This window comes from Leptodactylus fuscus, chromosome 2, assembly GCF_031893055.1.
Source record: "Leptodactylus fuscus isolate aLepFus1 chromosome 2, aLepFus1.hap2, whole genome shotgun sequence".
NCBI lineage: Eukaryota > Metazoa > Chordata > Amphibia > Anura > Leptodactylidae > Leptodactylus > Leptodactylus fuscus.
The window spans coordinates 165,539,221-165,557,707 of record NC_134266.1 but is presented as its reverse complement, the minus strand read 5'-3'; the positions used below and the strand labels follow the sequence as shown (position 1 = coordinate 165,557,707).

At 42.5% G+C, this 18,487-nt stretch overlaps 1 protein-coding gene across 1 annotated transcript in view; it reads right to left on the bottom strand.

Annotated features, from left to right (window-relative positions):
* Nucleotides 1–18,487, bottom strand: part of CFAP47 (cilia and flagella associated protein 47) — a 478,593-nt gene that overhangs the window by 299,028 nt on the left and 161,078 nt on the right. The window contains exons 30-31 of the mRNA XM_075265004.1: nt 10,909–11,128; nt 6,974–7,186 (exon numbers count right to left, since the gene is read on the bottom strand). Of these exons, the coding sequence (XP_075121105.1) occupies nt 6,974–7,186; nt 10,909–11,128 (433 nt within the window). The remainder of the gene's footprint in view (nt 1–6,973; nt 7,187–10,908; nt 11,129–18,487) is intronic.

Below are 18,487 nucleotides of genomic sequence, written 5' to 3'. Positions count from 1 at the left end.
AAAAATTTGTATCCCCTCCCACCTTCCCTGGCACGTTTTTTGCACCAATAACTGTGCAGGGGAGGTGGGACAGGAACTACGACAACGGAGGCAGTGAAAAAAATTGGAAAAAGGAATTGGCTAGCTAAATCAGGTGACCTCCAATTTAGACGAATGGTGGATTTAACATTAGACTAATTTGGGACTGTGAACTATGTGACTGTGAGACAGGGACAGATCTACAGGCAGGGTTAGCTAGGGATTACCTTTATTTAGGGGGGAATGTTACTGAAACAGCTCTTTGGGGCTCTATCTGGTCGGGATCCCTGTCAGCTTGCGATATGCGTGAGCTGACTTTTTCCCGTAGGAATGCATTGACCAGCGCTGATTGGCCGAATGCCATACAGAAGTACGGCATTCGGCCAATCAACGCTGGTCAATGCATTCCTATGCCGAGATGAAGGAGAGCTGAACCTGCTACACACTCAGCTCTGCTGCATCGGACACTGCTACATTGGCCAGCACTACTACATCAGGTCGTGCGCTCAGCTCGGCCACTCCGGAGTAGCCGAGCTCAGCGAACGGCCAGCTCTGCTTCATCTCCGATGTAGCAGTGCTGGCCGATGTAGCAGTGCCCGATGTAGCAGTCCGATGCAGCAGAGCTGAGTGTGTAGCAGGTCCAGCTCTGCTGCATCAGACTGCTACATCGGACAGCACTTAGGGTTCAGCCGATCTTGACATTTCAGGATCGTTTTTAAAATCCGATTTCCAATCATTTGGAGATTGGATTTTAAAAACGATCCTATTCACTACACAGCATGTAGACCAAAAATTGTTTCAATTTTTGGACCCCACGCTGTGTAGTGATTAACCCCCCCCACCGTTGTCCACTTACCTGCATAGCTGCAGCTCCCAGCTCCTCTTCTTGGTCCGGTCCTCTATCCACATGTCTTCACAGTGCCCTGCCCCCACCTCCCGAGATTAGTATTATGGAGAAGGTGGGGCTCAGGAGAGTGTGGGCGGGTACTGGGAGAGGAGACATGAGTGATGGACTCACGTCTCCCCGCCCACACCAAGCCCCGCCTACTCCCTGCATCTCTACAATACTAGTCTAGGGAGGCGGGGCGCAGGGCGCTCTGAAAAGGACAGGATCATTTTTAAAATCCAATCTCCGAATGATCGGAAATCGGATTTTAAAAACGATCCTGAAATGTAAAGATCGGCTCAACCCTAAGTGCTGGCCGATGTAGCAGTGTCTGATGTAGCAGTCCAATGTAGCAGAGCTGGACCTGCTACACACTAAGCTCTGCTGCATCGGACACTGCTACATCGGCCAGCACTGCTACATCGAAGAATCGAATGGTCGGATCCCTTGAAACTAAGCATTTTTCCCCATAGACTATAATGGGGTTCGATATTCGTTCAAATAGTCGAATATTGAGTGGCTATTCGAAACGAATATCGAACATTTTACTGTTCGCTCATCTCTAATATTTACTAATTTTTGGTTAATAATAATTGGATATCTATATTTACTTTGCTTATTTACATAGCACCATCATATTCCGCATTGCTTTATAGATATAATCAGCACTGACCCAAGAAAGGCTCACAATGTAAGAGGAAACTGGAGTACCCAAAGGAAACCCACAGAAACATAGAGAGAACATGTACAGTCATGGCCAAAAGTGTTGAGAAAGACACAAATATTATATTTTCACATAATCTGCTGCCCTCTGGTTTTATGTGTGTTTGTCAGATGTTTTTATCACATACAGAAATATAATTGCAATCATATTATGAGTAACAAAAGCTTATATTGACAGTTAGAATGAGTTAATGCAGCAAGTCAATATTTGCAGTGTTGACCCTTCTTCTTCAGGACCTGTGCAATTCTCCCTGGCATGCTCTCAATCAACTTCTGGACCAAATCCTGACTGATAGCAGTCCATTCTTGCACAATCAATGCTTTGTCAGAATTTGTAGGTTTTTGTTTGTCCACCCGTCTCTTGATGATTGACCACAAGTTCTCAATGGGATTAAGATCTGGGGAGTTTCCAGGCCATGGACCCAAAATCTCTATGTTTTGTTCCTTGAGCCATTTAGTTATCACTTTTGCTTTATGGCAAGGTGCTCCATCATGCTGGAAAAGGCATTGTTGATCGCCAAACTGCTCTTGGACGGTTGGGAGAAGTTGATCTTGGAGGACATTCTGGTACCACTCTTTATTCATGACTGTGTTTTTAGGCAAGACTGTGAGAGAGCCGATTCCCTTGGCTGAGAAGCAACCCGACACATGGTTTCAGGATGCTTTACAGTTGACATGAGACAAGACTGGTGGTAGCGCTCACCTCGTCTTCTCCGAATAAGCTGTTTTCCAGATGTCCCAAACAATCGAAAAGGGGATTCATCAGAGAAAATGACTTTACCCCAGTCCTCAGCAGTCCACTCCCTGTACCTTTTGCAGAATATCAGTCTGTCCCTGATGTTTTTTCTGGAGAGAAGTGGCGTCTTTGCTGCCCTCCTTGAGACCAGGCCTTGCTCCAAGAGTGTCCGCCTCACAGTGCGTGCAGATGCACTCACACCTGCCTGCTGCCATTCCTGAGCAAGCTCTGCACTGCTGGTAGCCCGATCCTGCAGCTGAAACACTTTTAAGAGACGGTCCTGGCGCTTGCTGGTCTTTCTTGGGCGCCCTGGAGCCTTTTTGCCAACAGTGGAACCTCTCTCCTTGAAGTTCTTGATGATGCGATAGATTGTTGACTGAGGTGCAATCTTTCTAGCTACAATACTCTTCCCTGTTAGGCCATTTTTGTGCAGTGCAATGATGACTACACGTGTTTCTTTAGAGATAACCATGGTTAACAGAAGAGAAACAATGATGCCAAGCACCAGCCTCCTTTTAAAGTGTCCAGTGGTGTCATTCTTACTTAATCATGAGAGATTGATCTCCAGCCCTGTCCTCATCAACACCCACACCTGTGTTAATGGAGCAATCACTGAAACGATGTTGGTCCTTTTAGGGCAGGGCTGCAATGATGTTGAAATGTGTTTTGGGGGATAAAGTTCATTTTCTAGGCAAATATTGACTTTGCAAGTAATTGCTGTTCAGCTGATCACTCTTTATAACATTCTGGAGTATATGCAAATTGCCATTAGGAAAACTGAAGCAGTAGACTTTGGAAAAATTTATATTTGTATAATTCTCAAAACTTTTGGCCATGACTGTAAACTCCATGCAGACCATGTCTTTGGCTGAATTCAATCCCTCTAACGCTGCAAAGCAGCAGTGCTAACCACTGAGCATCTCTATGACATATAATAAATATATTAAACAATACTTAAAGGGGTTTTCCGGGCAGAAATCTTTTTTCTTTATAAAGGTCTGTTAGTGCTAGTGATGGGTTAATAAATACAACCATATTCCTTTAGCAGTTAATAGAGTGATTTCTGGGCATCTCTGGTTGCTGCTGCATCCTCTGTGTTTGTTTTTCATGTTATAGCTTCCTGTTATTCAGATTCCTGTGTAAGCTGCTGCACTAACTCCTTCTCACTCAGCCCCCCTCCTCCTCACTCCATTACAAAACCCTCTCGCTACACCTAGCCCCTCCCACCCTCACTGACTAGAGATCCCGCCCATTATTAACCCCCTCCCATCCTCAGTATCTCACTAAGTCTAACGATCCCGCCCATTAATAGCTCCTCGCACCCTGCCCTGTCTTTCTTTAGCCTAGTGATCCCGCCCATTACTAGCCCCTCCCTGTTTCCCTGGATAACCTATTCCTCCCACTGCTAGAAGTCAGGAAGAGGGGGAGGACCCATTCCCTAGACACAGGAAGGCTTGGTAAGTATTGCAGGGGATAGGGGAGAGGAAAAAGTGATAGGGATGTTCCGTTTCGGATGTTCTAGCATCAGTTTCCCTCCGGCGTGGTGCACACAAACTGATAGTAAGGACGTGCATATGGGAACACACCCTAACTGAGTTACCAAGGTTTGTAACATGGCTGATGATGCTGTAGTGTTATTGTATATATGCTGGCAGACATGTTGATGTAAATAATGCTGTTTCAATACTGTGTATACAATGACAGACATGATCATGAGATGATGCTGTAGTAATACTGAATATGTTTTGCATTGTGAGGATCAACTATTATTGAATGGGTTGGCACTGTCAAACTGTTCAGTAGTGACACACCGCTTTGACAACGATAATGGTACCAAGATGTCAAGTTTATTCCTAAAATTCTAGACGTTATAATAGGGAAACGCTACAGGGTTTTAAGAAAATATGCTTCAAGCAGACAACTTTAAAAATATGAATAAAAATTAAAAAGGAACGTCTTTAAACCTCTAAACTCTTAACTGTCCCATTTTAATGTTTTTTTTATTTAAATATCATGAGTACATGGGAATAAAATATCCATAAACTTAAAGGGAATGCAATTCTGTTATGCTGATAGCAAATTCAACTAAGAAGTATGCTTACACTAATCTACAGATTCCAAACTGTAAGTGAGAAAAAGATGTCTAAATGCCTTTCCAAGTAAAAACTGTTCTCCCCAAATCACTCCTAGATAACTTATCATACATTAAAGGTTCATTAAATGTTTATTGCTTGTACCGGCTGCTTAAGTGATGTCAATTAGCTTTTATAATTGATCTAGCCAAGATTTTCATTGAGTACTAGACTAAGTTGTCCACTTTAATTAATTTCTCAAAATTCTAATGATCGCTGTCAACACAAACACATCACTAGCACTTATCTTCTACTGAAGAGATAACGCTTTTTTTTTTCCTTTCAAAGAACAGAGACATGGAGAGGAAAGGCAGGAGAGAGTCCTAGTGAGGTTTATCTGCTGCTATTTAGCTGTCCTATCTGTCATGATCTACCTTTAAGATTAATTTCTATCCATGTCATACAGTATATAGCTGTTTTTTAAAATAAAAATTCATGAATACATAGTATATCTAGCTGCAGAGACTAGATTTACTCATCAGCTAACCCCCTTTATTGTAGTGAATTCCAAAATACTCCGTGAAAGCTTTTCAACATATTTATAAGTCTGCAAAGTTTAGGCTCTATTTCCTTTTCATTTTAGTCTACTTTTTGACTTATACTTACTGTAGGTGGTATGAGTCTTCTATTCCTACACTACACTGCCCTACACTTGATAACGGTGCAGAAATAAATTTGCATGATGCCAAATAATAAAAATTCATAAATTCTACTAGGGTTAAATTTTAATATTAAACTTTTCTGGAAAGACTTTTTAGATCTCATTTTCACCTTCATTATGGCTTATACTTACTATAGGTAGCATGTATCTTTTTTTTCTACTGTATTAAAAAGTAGTATAAGCTACAGTACATTCCATAGGATTGGAAAAATACATTTGTTTGAAATCAAATAATCAAAAGCTCATAAAATTTACTACAGTTAAATTAAGGAAAAATATCTTTGTACCGTTTTAGCCAGTGGATATGAAATATTAAATTTTTTTGAGGAGTCTTCAGTAGTTGATACCTTTTTTAATGGATAACTAAAAATGCTGACATATTGCAAGCTTTCAGGACTACTAAAAAGGTCCCTTCATCAGGCTAGTATAGCACAATATCTGAAGGCATGCACATGTATACAGAAATAGGATGGTAGATGCACAATTGATGGAAAGCAGTACATGCAAATAAACAGTTCACAGGAAGGTTCTCTGAGTTTATGGTTCCTTTGATCAGTCACATGGTGTCTAGTTGTTGTAAAACCACATAAATCCCTGTGACTGGTTTAACCCCCTTTGGAATGTGTCAAAGGTCATCATTAGCTTGTACACACACACACACACACATGCTGATCTTTTTTGCTTTTGAAATTCCCTCTTAAAACCAAGATCTTCAGATCATTGATATTATGATTTTGATTGCAGAAGTGTTTTAGCACAGGGAGGTGAATTCTCTGATCGTATGTCAGTGTGAATTCATCCGCATTCTAAGTGTCTGTTCTGTCTCTCCTACATACAGGCCCCAAGGACATTTGGTACATATATCAACAACTAGACACCACGTGACTGATCAAAGGAACCATAAACTCAAATAACTTTCTTGTGAACTGTTTATTTGCATGTACTGCTTTCCATCAATTGTGCATCTAACACTCTACTCCTGTATAAATGTGCTTGCCTTCAGATATTGTGTTATACCAGCCTGATGAAGGGACATTTTTAGCAGTCCCGAAAGCTCGCAACATGTCATCATTTTTAGTTAGCCATTAAAAAAGGTATCAACTACTGACGACTCGTCAAATATTTTTATATTACAGTTAAATTGTAATAATAAAACTTTCTAAAAAGACAATGAAATTAAATATATCATGAAATGGTATGCAGTTTGTCATCTCATGGTTAAAGGTGTTATCTGGTTTCTAACTTTGATGGCCTATCCTTATGTCAGGCTCCCACAGATCACCAGCACCCAAACAGCGTGGCTCTCGATATAGTTTACATACTGTGAGCCGCACTGCTCACTTGCAGTAGAAATTGTAGTGGCTAGTCTAGATATTTGCAGTGCTGTCTCGTGAGATAGGCTATTAAAGCTAGCAACCAGATAACTACTTTATTTCACAGAGATGGTGGAGATGTCTTATGACATTATCCAAGGTGGATAATAATTTTATTAGATGTCTTGGTGTACCAGACCCCATTAATTGCAATGACAAAGCCAGCCCTACCCCTCTCCCTTCTCTGTTATGATTGCAGGTCAAGGTGACCACTAGAGAGACCTCTGTGTTAAATTTTGTTATATTGTACTTCTACATAGCCACAATAAAATATAGATAATAAAATGCTGAAATGCCTGTATTCTCATTGCAATTCTATATGTTCTTTATACGGGTTACATGTTTACTCTAGTACATATATCTTACAATTCATATTTATTCCTTTTCTATTTCTACCACATTTCTAAAGCTTTTATTTAAATTGCTCAAAATGTCACTGCTTACTTGAGGAAAGTGAGAAGTGTCGCATGCTGCCAGTGAAGCTGTAGGACTCTTTCTGTGGGATCAGAGGGCAATGACTGGCTTGCAGTAATTCCAGGCAGCATCTGTCCACTCAGGTAGAACAGCATGTCATAAATGGTTTTTGTCTGCTTGCCAACATTTATTGTTTTAGGTGCCTTTCCTTCAGACTTTGACAACTTTACTTTGCATACACCACTAAAAACATTAGAAATACATAAAAAATGAAAATATAATTTTCAATGAAAAGACTATAATGAATTAATGATTAATTTACTGTAAAAACTAATAAGAGTAAATATGTGTATGCAATAAAACCCATGGTACATATGATTACATACATGAACGCAAACAACAATAAATTGCATAGCTAACACATAACAACAAATCTGTATTACCTGCTAATGCTAAGATGCGGCTTTTTGCTGTTGTATCTGGCTGGTTATAAGACATGGGGGGCATGTGATTTTGTTCTGTAGAAATAACAGCCTAGAACTGCGGTAATAATATTAAACTGTCCCAGTACCCAACCATTACTGGATAGTCAGGATACTGGGTCATATTTGGATCTTCCCATCACCACTGTTGATGTTGAGTATTAGGGTAATAATAGGAAAGGGTTACTTTTAGCTTTTTTACCAGTTACCACTAAACCACACATAACCATCATTGAGTGAACGGAGAGCACAAGTTGGGCAATAGACATAGATGAGATTGGAAAGATAGGAAGGTGCAGCATTATGGAGAGCCTTGTGGATAAGGCTGATATGTTTATATTGTATTCTATAATGACTAGGCAGCCAATGTAGTGACCGGCACAGACTGGTGGCATCGCTGTAGTGTCTAGACCAGACCTGGGCAAAGCCCGGCCCCCGGGCCATATCCGGCCCTCTGACTGATTCAGACATGAAATGGGGAAAATAAAGGGGGATATGAAACTGAGGGAGAAATGGAGGGGGGACATGAAACTGGGGGTAGATGAAGAGGGCACTTAGACTGGGGGGACATTAAACCGTGGAGGAAGCTGTAGGGGGACCTGTCTGCCTCTAGTTGCCCCCAGTTTAATGTCACCCTCCAGCTACCCCTACGGTTTAATGTCTGCTTCCCGATTTTAATGTCCCCCTCTAGTTGCCCCCAGTTTCATGTCCCGCTCCAGCTGTCAATTTATTGCCCCCTCCAACTACCCCCACTGTTTAATGTCCCCCTCCAGCTGCACCAGTTTCGTGTCCCCTCTAGTTTCCACCAGTTTACACTGGGGCACCAGGAGAAGGACTTAATACTGTGGGGCAGTTGGAAGGGGACATTATAATGTGGGGACATATAATGTACGGTTGACTGTAGGAGGATTATACTTTGTGGGGGCACATGGAAAGATGATTGGGAATGGGCGGAGTCAACGTAGAAGTGGGTGGGGCTAAATTTGCCGTGGCACGGCCCTCTAGCACAGTTTCAATTTCTCATGCGGCCCCATGGGAAAATTAATTGCCCACCCCTGGTCTAGACTGATAGATGAGCCTGGCCACTGAATTCAGAATAGATTGAAGAGGGGACAGTTTAATAAGGGGAAGACCGATTAGTAAGGAGTTACAATTGTCAAGTCAAGAGTGAATCAGGGTGGCAACAAGGGTCTTTAATGTACCTGTGGTGAGGAAAGGCCAGATTCTGGAGATTTTTTTGAGGTGGAGATGACATGAGCTTGTGAGTTATTGGCTATAAAGGGGGTGAAGGAAAATTCAGAGTGAAACATAACCCTGAGGCAACGGACATACGTCCTAGGAGTTATGGTAGGGCCAGAGACTGAAATGGAGATTTTAGGGTTAGATATTAGGGTTGCACTACTTCTCTGGAATGTTCTACCCTGGACAATCAGATTAACACTCAATTTCTACAGCTTCAAGCGCAAACTAAAGAAACATCTTTTCAGACAGGCCTATCATAATTCCTAATCTAAACACTTCCGCAGTTAGAATCCCTAAAATGAACCCTCCTCTGATCACGCTCCCTGGATGCGCTGCACAGAAAGGGTCACACCAGGGGGCACTTCTTAGCATCTCTGTGGTAGCATCAGCCATATTCTTCCGAGTAGTCTGCTGGAGGACTAGCATACCAGCCAGGGATAGAAATAAACTAGACAGGCTGATTAGAAGGGCCAGCTCTGTCCTGGGGAGCTCCATGGACTCAGTACAGGTGGTGGGTGACAGAAGGATACTGTCCATGGTCAACTAAATGCTGGAGAACAACTCCCATCCCATGCATGAGACCGTGATAGCACTGGGCAGTACTGTCAGTGACTGCTTCACCCCAAGTGTGAGAAGGAGCGTTATCGGAGGTCCTTCCTCCCAACCGCGGTCAGGCTGTATAATCAACATCAGGCTAAGCAGAGATCACTCCACACAGAGAACTAAAAGATCCTGAGTCCTTCTTTTTCTGCTTAGTTGCTATGACTCCTAGTATCTTTTCTATCTGCTATTCTGAGCTTGTATGTGTTCTTTCACGAAATATATTACTGCAATATCTATGCTGCAGCAACACACTGAGTTTCCCCATGGTGAGACTATTAAAGGGTTATTTTATTTTATCTTATTACCCCACAAGATATGATGCAGTTTCAGAATAACTTTATCCAGGCACCATCTGCATGTTAAAGGACACGACTCTTACAAGCTTTATATGTGGGGATAACGTCTTTCCTTAGGGAGAGACCACCTTCTCAGGTGTGTGGAGACTTATACAGCCATAGTTGCTCCACTGCAAAGGAACATGGGAAGAATATGCAAATCACGGTGCCGTCCGTAGCTGAGAAATTGATTTGGTTATAACCTCGCATCATGCAGTAAAGGCTTCTGGGAAGTCGGGCATGTTGTTCAGGGTGCTTGCTATAGAGGGCAGCATAACAGAGGCACTGTCTCCCTGTTTACATCTTGGGAGACAGATTTGCATATTCTTCCCAAGCTTTATATGTGTAATGGAAGTAACCTCTATCACAGAAAAAGCCGGACCACTATATAAGAAATACTACCTCCGATGCTGCCCCTGCTACCTCTTGTGTTACCCCCTTTACCTCATAGATTGTAAGCTCTTGAAAGCAGGGCCCTCAGTCCCATTGTGTGAAATGACTATTTCTTTGTAATGTATTTTTCTTATCTGTATTTGAACCCTACAAAGTGTACAGTGCTGAGGAATATGTTGACGTTATCAAAATAAAATGTATTATTATTTTTATTATGGTAGATGGTGCATACAGCAGTCAGTCTTTGACAGATTCAGTTTCAGATAAAGTGAAGACATCATATTTGAGAAAGCAGAGGGAAAATCACTGGTGTTCGGTATTAGTGCAGGGGTGATATCAAGGGATGAGGTATATAATTGGGTGTCATCAGCATAAATATGGTACTGTAAACCTAACCTGGTGATGGTTGGTCCAATAGGGACTGTGTAGAGACAGAAGAGCAGGGGGCCTAGGACCCAGTCCCTGAAGAACTCAAACAGGAAGGGGAAGAGAGGAGGAGACAGAGCCTGCTAATGATGAACCTGGGTTCATCTTACAGCCATTATAGTCATTGAAGGTGCAATTTAAACTCCAAAAAATATGGTATCATGCTGTCTGTATTTTATGTACAGTAGAGTATTGTTATGTATAGAAAACAGCACTATTCTCATACAGTAGACAGCTATACCTATTCTCAACTAGAGATCAGAATAAAGGCATAAATGAATTAATATATATATAACTAAAATAACTTTGACTCACTGGAGTGAGAGATTACTTTCATACCACCTAAGGACAGTCAAATACATTTCTTGGATCATACTTTACTCCTATTAATAATTATTCTGTGTATTATAAAATGGAAATGCATAAGACATAGGATAAATATGGGCACAGGAAAACTTCTCGAATTTTTTCAGTTTTACTCTACCTCCATAAAGACTGTGGGATAGTAATGGGATTGCATCCACTTGCCCATCCAAACAGGCTAAACCAGGTTTGAACTGCAGTTAGAACTTTCTGGAAAAACGTCCATTCTTCAGAGTCTTCTTCAGGGTAAAATGATAGCTCCAGCTTGCCTTTTATTCCTTCATATTGATTCTCCTCATCTCGCATTTCTATTCTTTCATTATTTGTCGTGTTGTCATCTCCTGAAGTATATAATAGAATATTTTACAATACTACGTGATAATCTTAACCACAAAACATTTTAACATGAAAATATTTAAAATCATCTTTGTTTCCCAACTGCATTGTAATCCATAAACTTTAGTAAAGAATAAATGTGAGCTTTGTGAGATAATGTTATTAATGGCATTAATCTAACTGAAAAGCAGTTTCCCGCTATTATGTGCGGCTTTCACAGTTGACTAAGGCAATGGATGAAACAACAACAAGAAAGTTTATTTTACAGTTTTGTTTTCATTAAGCAATTGGTGATTGAATGTTTCACTTTGCACAAATTACCAAATAAATTACATTGCGGTTGTTTTTGTTCCTTTCTAGCAGTGTTGTGAATACCCATGAATACTAGATAAGTCCTGCACTGGAAAGAACCCTTGAGTTCTATGACAACTACTGGGAACACACTTTAGCAGATCCATCACGCTCTAATAGACTGTAATGTATCACTATACACTATATTTTATACAGGGATCACATTACCCCTGTTGCCTGAGGCAAAATTTAAAATGGCGCCCCTCCATCCCATTAGAATGTTCCCTTGATTGGGAAAATTTCATCTGAGGCTGATAAGCCAGTAAAAGGAGAGAAGGCGTGGGAGCAAGAAAATGGAGAGAATATGAAGTGGAAGTGGCATTAATTCTCATTCATATTTCGCTATGTGAATGGGCCCTAATAGTGCTCGCATAACTAATAGGTCCCCCCCACATTGGATAATAGTATCCCACAGGTAATAGGACAACTATAACCTATGTGTGGGGGGCACAATTACCGTAATAATGCTCCAATAAACCCCCCATAAGTGATAGTTCACCTCACAGATAATAGCCCCCTCCCACATTATAAAATGCTACTACCTGTGTGGCAGCACTATAACTACATATAGCCCTAATAGTACCCCCACACCCAACATAAGCAATATTAACTGTGGAGGGGCAATAATTACAATAATAATGTCTCCCCCACATAAGCAATTCCATTACCTGTGGGTTTGGCACTATTACTGTAATAGTGCTCTCCAAGCACTAGTCTCCCAATCCAGGATGGCTTTGCTCAGAGAAGCAGCCAAGAGGCCTATGGTCACTCTGGAGGAGCTCCAGAAATCCACAACTCAGGTGGGAGAATCTGTCCACAGGACAGCTATACACAGGACAACTATAAGTCATGCACTCCATAAATCTGGCCCTAACACCAGAGCCATGACATCTTGGGTTTAAAATAAGACTAAGACCATACCTGTATCCCCTGTAGATTCCAAAATATCACTAATTCACTCCATCAAAGCTTTCACTCCAACCCTATGACTTCAGAAAATCTCAGGGGGGGAGGTATCATGAACTTTTGATCATCACATCACACCGCCATCATAATTCAGACTGAGTGCGCTGAACCCCTAAGATGCTGTGGTCAATGCTGATCACAGCACCTAAGTGATTTTACAAAAAAACAAGTAGACAATTTTTTACTATTGCTGATGAAAAAAAATCAAAACACAACTGGTATTATTATAACCTTAAAGGGGTTGGCCACTTTCCGACCAATATTGACAAAAAAAAATGTACAATAAAAAGATATACAATTTTCCAATATACTTTCTGTATCAATTCCTCACGGTTTTCTAGATCTCTGCTTGCTGTCGTTCATTCTGTTACTTCTAGAGGATAAAAGTCTGACCATGGTCATGTGATTTACGGTCCCTGGTCATGTGATGAGCACACAGGTGAACAGCTGATTACCAGGCTAATGTCTGATTACTGTGCTGTGATTATAACGAGCTGTGCACCTGTGTGCTGATCACATGATCATGGACCGTAAATCACATGACCATGGTCAGAGTTTTATCCTCTAGAAGTAACAGAATGAATAACAGCAAGACGAAATCTAGAAAACCGTGAGGAATTGATACAGAAAGTATATTGGAAAATTGTATATCTTTATTGTACATTTGTTTGTCAATATTGTCTGAAAGTGGCCAACCCCTTTAACAACCTCTAAAATAAAATTAGTATATTATTTTTTTGTACACGATAAATGCCAAAACCATAAAGTTCAAATGTAATGACAAATATTCCCACAAAATACAATATCTCGTGAAATTACATTGAAATAAAATGTAAATAGTTTTAAGAGCGGGAATGCAGAGAGGGATAAAAAGTTGCTGGTCTAAGGCTAAATTGCATTAAATCAGTAATGGAAAAAAATGCACATATGGAAAGAAAGGTCCTCTATTGTTTTCTGCCCTTTTGCAAAAGTGTGTGGTTCTTGTCTTGCGTGTCCCCCACCGCACGTCCTAACTGTCTGTGCTTTTGTTATTTCTTTGCAAAAATTTAATACAGATTAAAAAATGTTTAAAAAAATGCACATAAAGTATCAGGATTATGCGTCAGTAATATTTACTTGAGTCTTAAACTCAACATTTATAATACAGAAGTTACAGTCATGGCCAAAAGTTTTGAGAATGATACAAATATTAATTTTTACAAAGTCTACTGCTTCAGTTTTTCTAATGGCAATTTGCATATACTCCAGAATGTTTTAAAGAGTGATCAGCTTAATAGCAATTACTTGAAAAGTCAATATTTGCCTAGAAAATGAACTTTATCCCCCAAAACACATTTCAACATCATTGCAGCCCTGCCTTAAAAGGACCAGCTAACATCGTATCAGTGATTGCTCCATTAACACAGGTGTGGGTGTTGATAAGGAAAGGGCTAGAGATCAATCTGTCATGATTAAGTAAGAATGACACCACTGGACACTTTAAAAGGAGGCTGGTGATTGGCATCATTGTTTCTCTTCTGTTAACCATGGTTATCTCTAAAGAAACATGTGCAGTCATTATTGCACTGCACAAAAATGGCCTAACAGGGAAGAGTATCGCAGCTAGAAAGATTTCACCTCAGTCAACAATCTATTGCATCATCAAGAACGTCAAGGAGAGAGGTTCTATTGTTGGCAAAAAGGCTCCAGGGCGCCCAAGAAAGACCAGCAAGCGCCAAGACCGTCTCTTAAAAGTGTTTCAGCTGCGGGATCGGGCTACCAGCAGTGCAGAGCTTGCTCAGGAATGGCAGCAGGCAAGTGTGAGTGCATCTACACGCACTGTGAGGCGGAGACTCTTGGAGCAAGGTCTGGTCTCAAGGAGGGCAGCAAAGAAGCCACTTCTATCCAGAAAAAATATCAGGGACAGACTGATATTCTGCGAAAGGTACAGAGAGTGGACTGCTGAGGACTGGGGTAAAGTCATTTTCTCTGATGAATCCCCTTTTCGATTGTTTGGGACATCTGGAAAACAGCTTATTCGGAGAAGACAAGGTGAGCACTACCACTAGTCTTGTCTCATGCCAACTGTAAAGCATCCTGAAACCATTCATGTGTGGGGTTGCTTCTCAGCCAAGGGAATCGGCTCTCTCACAGTCTTGCCTAAAAACACAGCCATGAATAAAGAATGGTACCAGAATGTCCTCCAAGAACAACTTCTCCCAACCGTCCAAGAGCAGTTTGGCGATCAACAATGCCTTTTCCAGCATGATGGAGCACCTTGCCATAAAGCAAAGGTGATAACTAGAGATGAGCGAACAGTGTTCTATCGAACTCATGTTCGATCGGATATTAGGCTGTTCGCCATGTTCGAATCGAATCGAACACCGCGTGGTAAAGTGCGCCATTACTCGATTCCCCTCCCACCTTCCCTGGCGCCTTTTTTGCTCCAATAACAGCGCAGGGTAGGTGGGACAGGAACTACGACACCGGTGACATTGAAAAAAGTAGGAAAAACCTATTGGCTGCCGAAAACATGTGACCTCTGATTTAAAAGAACAGCGCCGCCCAGGTTCGCGTCATTCTGAGCTTGCAATTCACTGGGGACAGAGGTTTCCGTCCATTTAGCTAGGGCTTAGATTCTGGGTAGGCAGGGACAGGCTAGGATAGGAAGGAGAAGACAACCAACAGCTCTTGTAAGAGCTAAATTCCAGGGAGAAGCTTGTCAGTGTAACGTGGCACTGACGGGCTCAATCGCAGCAACCCAGCTTTCCCAGGATCCTGAATGGAATACACTGACAGTGTATTCCCGTATACCCCATATATACACCCCCGATCCCCGTTCCAACGGTGTGCCCCCCCCTTCACCCCAGAAATACACTGGAAGTCCCCTAGCAATAGAATTGGGGCTATATACACCCACTATGTTTGCTACTGCCATATAGTGCCATTGTCTGACTGGGAATTCAAAGAATATATTGGGGTTACAAATACCTTCAAGTCCTGCCACTGCCATATAGTGCCAGTTTCTGACTGGGAATTCAAAGAATATATAGGGGTTACAAATACACTCAAGTCCTGCCACTGCCATATAGTGCCAGTTTCTGACTGGGAATTCAAAGAATATATTGGAGTTACAAATACACTCAAGTCCTGCCACTGCCATATAGTGCCAGTTTCTGACTGGGAATTCAAAGAATATATTGGGGTTACAAATACACTCAAGTCTTGCTACTGCCATATAGTGCCAGTTTCTAAGTGGAAATTCCCCAAATAATTTGGGGATTCATTCACCCTACATCTCAGGCTCTTGCCATATTCACCCAGGTTGTCAGTGCTGCACCAGCTCGTTCCCAGACAGCTCGGCCCGAAAAACACATTAACTATATAGAGGATTTGGACAATGAAGACAACATGTTCTAAATCTAATGTCTGCACCTTCTCCAGAATTAAAATGAAGGCAGCTATTAACTTTCAAATAGCACTGCACAAAGGAAGATCTTATCAGCTTGTCTCATGACATGCTACTAAAAAGTGTCATTTGTGTATCTTAATGTAAATATAGTTGTATAAGCTTTTTGGGTTTTAGGCACTGCCAAGTTATTTATTACCACCCGCTCCCTTATAATGATGATGACGCCAAAGTCACTGTGGGTGTTCAGAGCTCACAGCTTTGGTTGACATTTGTCTTGCTCTCTGTCGGTACCAGCTGTCTTTTTGGATACCGTAAAGTTATGTTGACTTTATTAACAGCTATAGAAGCTTTAGCCAGGTTGTGACGGTGTGTAACCCTAACAACACTAAGTGGAATACACATTAATAGTCAGTCTATGTACGCTAAACGTATCACTGAAGTAATTTTTTTTCCCTCTCCCCTAATATAAGAAAGGAACAGACATTAGACCTAGACCGGGGTTCGAGGCTTGTAAAAATCCAGTATTATTTGTTCTCCATGATGTGAAATATGCGTTAGACTCTTGAAAAGCAACCCAAAATGAAGTCAGCCATGTGTGCCAGTGTGTTTCTTGGCATGCCTTTGCTGGCCCCAACTGTAAGAGTCACTCTCCATTTCCTTCATTTTCCACTCCCCTTCACACCATTTGTGGTGAAGAAATGGGATGCACTGAAGTGCACCCTCTAGCCTCGTGTGGGACAGAGACATCAGATGCCACTCCAACCCCCTCGTCTTCCTCCGCCAGCCAACGGTGCGAAGATGAGAGGAGTGTGCTCTGAATGTTTTCTGCCTAGCAGAGGCTAGTTCTCACTTACAAAAATGGCCCCACTTTGACCTGTATATCAGGCACAATGGTGTAGGTTTCAAAGAAACATGGCACCAACAAGTTGAAAACGTGGGCCATGCGTGGACCGTGTTTGAGTCTGGCAAGCTCCAGATCTGCTACCAGGTTCCAGCCATTATCACAGGCGCAAAAATGCCAGGCCCCAGGTGTAGCAGGGAAAAAAAATGCCATCTCAGCCAGGATGGCATCCCTGACCTCGGAGGCACTGTGCTGTCTGACCCCCAAGCTGATCAGCTTCAGCACGGCCTGCTGACATCTCCCCACGCCAGTATTACAGCGTTTGCCGCTAGTAGCTGGGGTGGAGGTTGCAGCGTCGTAGGGTTTCAGTCTACTCCTGCCATGAATTTTGGCCTGGGAGAGGAGATAGGCCACCCCAGATTGCACCCGGGGACCAGACTCCACCACATTCACCCTGCCTGTCATTAAAGATAAGCACTGCAGCATCCCTGACCACAGGTGCTTGTCCATGTGTCAGTGGTCAAGTGAACCTTGCAGCAAAGCACAGAGCTCTGGGCCCGACTGATGTTATGGGACACATGCAGGCGCAAGGCAGGGACAGCACACCAAGAGAAGTAGTAACGGCTAGGCCCAGCATAGGGAGGTGCCCCAGCTGCCATCTGCTGACGGAAGGCCTGGGTATCCAGAAGCATAAACAAACACCAACATCTCCAGGGCCAGCAGTTTATCGATGAGGCTGTTAAAGGCTTGGGCATGGGGGTGGGTTGTGTTGTACTTCTGCCTGCAATGAAAAGCTTGGGAGATGTGGAGTGGCTGGGAAGAGGCGCATGATGGTGCAGGCCAAAAGGGCGCATGAGGGTGAACTCCCCAATGTGTCAGAGATAGGTGTGTAGGTGTCCTTGAATCATATACTTGCACCATACTTGGCTTTGGAAGTTAATTTTGTGCCAAAAAGTGGTTAAGACAGCGATCCCTCAGCTACTCCCGTTACACTGTCTATTGACAACTCCAGCACTGAAGTTATCATCTGTGGAAGTGGACCACCATCCCAAAGGAAGTAGGCAAGAGATGTGCAGTGCAGAAAATAAGATGAGAAAATAAGTGTAGGCTGTAGAGCACAGAGGGATCGGAGAGGACAGAGCTGGTGTCGGCCAGGTATTCCCACAACATGTGCCTATACTTGTCCCTCCTAGTGACACTAGGCCCCTGAGTGGCAGTAATTTGTCCAGGGGGGCCATTAACGTGTTCCAGACCTAGGAATAAGTCTTCCAACAGGGTAGAGTTTTGCATGCCTTTGCTTCTACCCACTGTTTTTGCTGCTTAGCGTCCCTCCACATCTACACTGCTTTCGCCCCTAAACATCACCCCAGTTTATGCATCTGCTTCTACCCTGTTTTTTTGTTGAATTAGCTTCCCTCCACATCTACACTGCTTTCGCCCCTAAACATCACCCCAGTTTATGCCTTTGCTTCTACCCTGTTTTTTTGTTGAATTAGCTTCCCTCTACATCTACACTGCTTTAGCCCCTAGACATCACCCCTGTCCATGTGGGGTCGGTGGCCTCGTCATCCACCAACTCCTCTTCCAATTGCGCACTGCCCCCTTACTGCAAACTGCACATGACCACAGCTTGCCCTGATGGCAACTGTGTCTCATGATCACCACTGAGGTCCAGACAAGTCGGTGGCGGGTCCAAAACCCCAAAATTGGAAGGAAATGGTGGATGCTAGAGTATTTCTAACACCTGTTCCTGGTGTTCGGGCCTGGTCTGTGTTGTACCCTGCACCCTGCTTAACGCAGCTGCCATATCCGGAG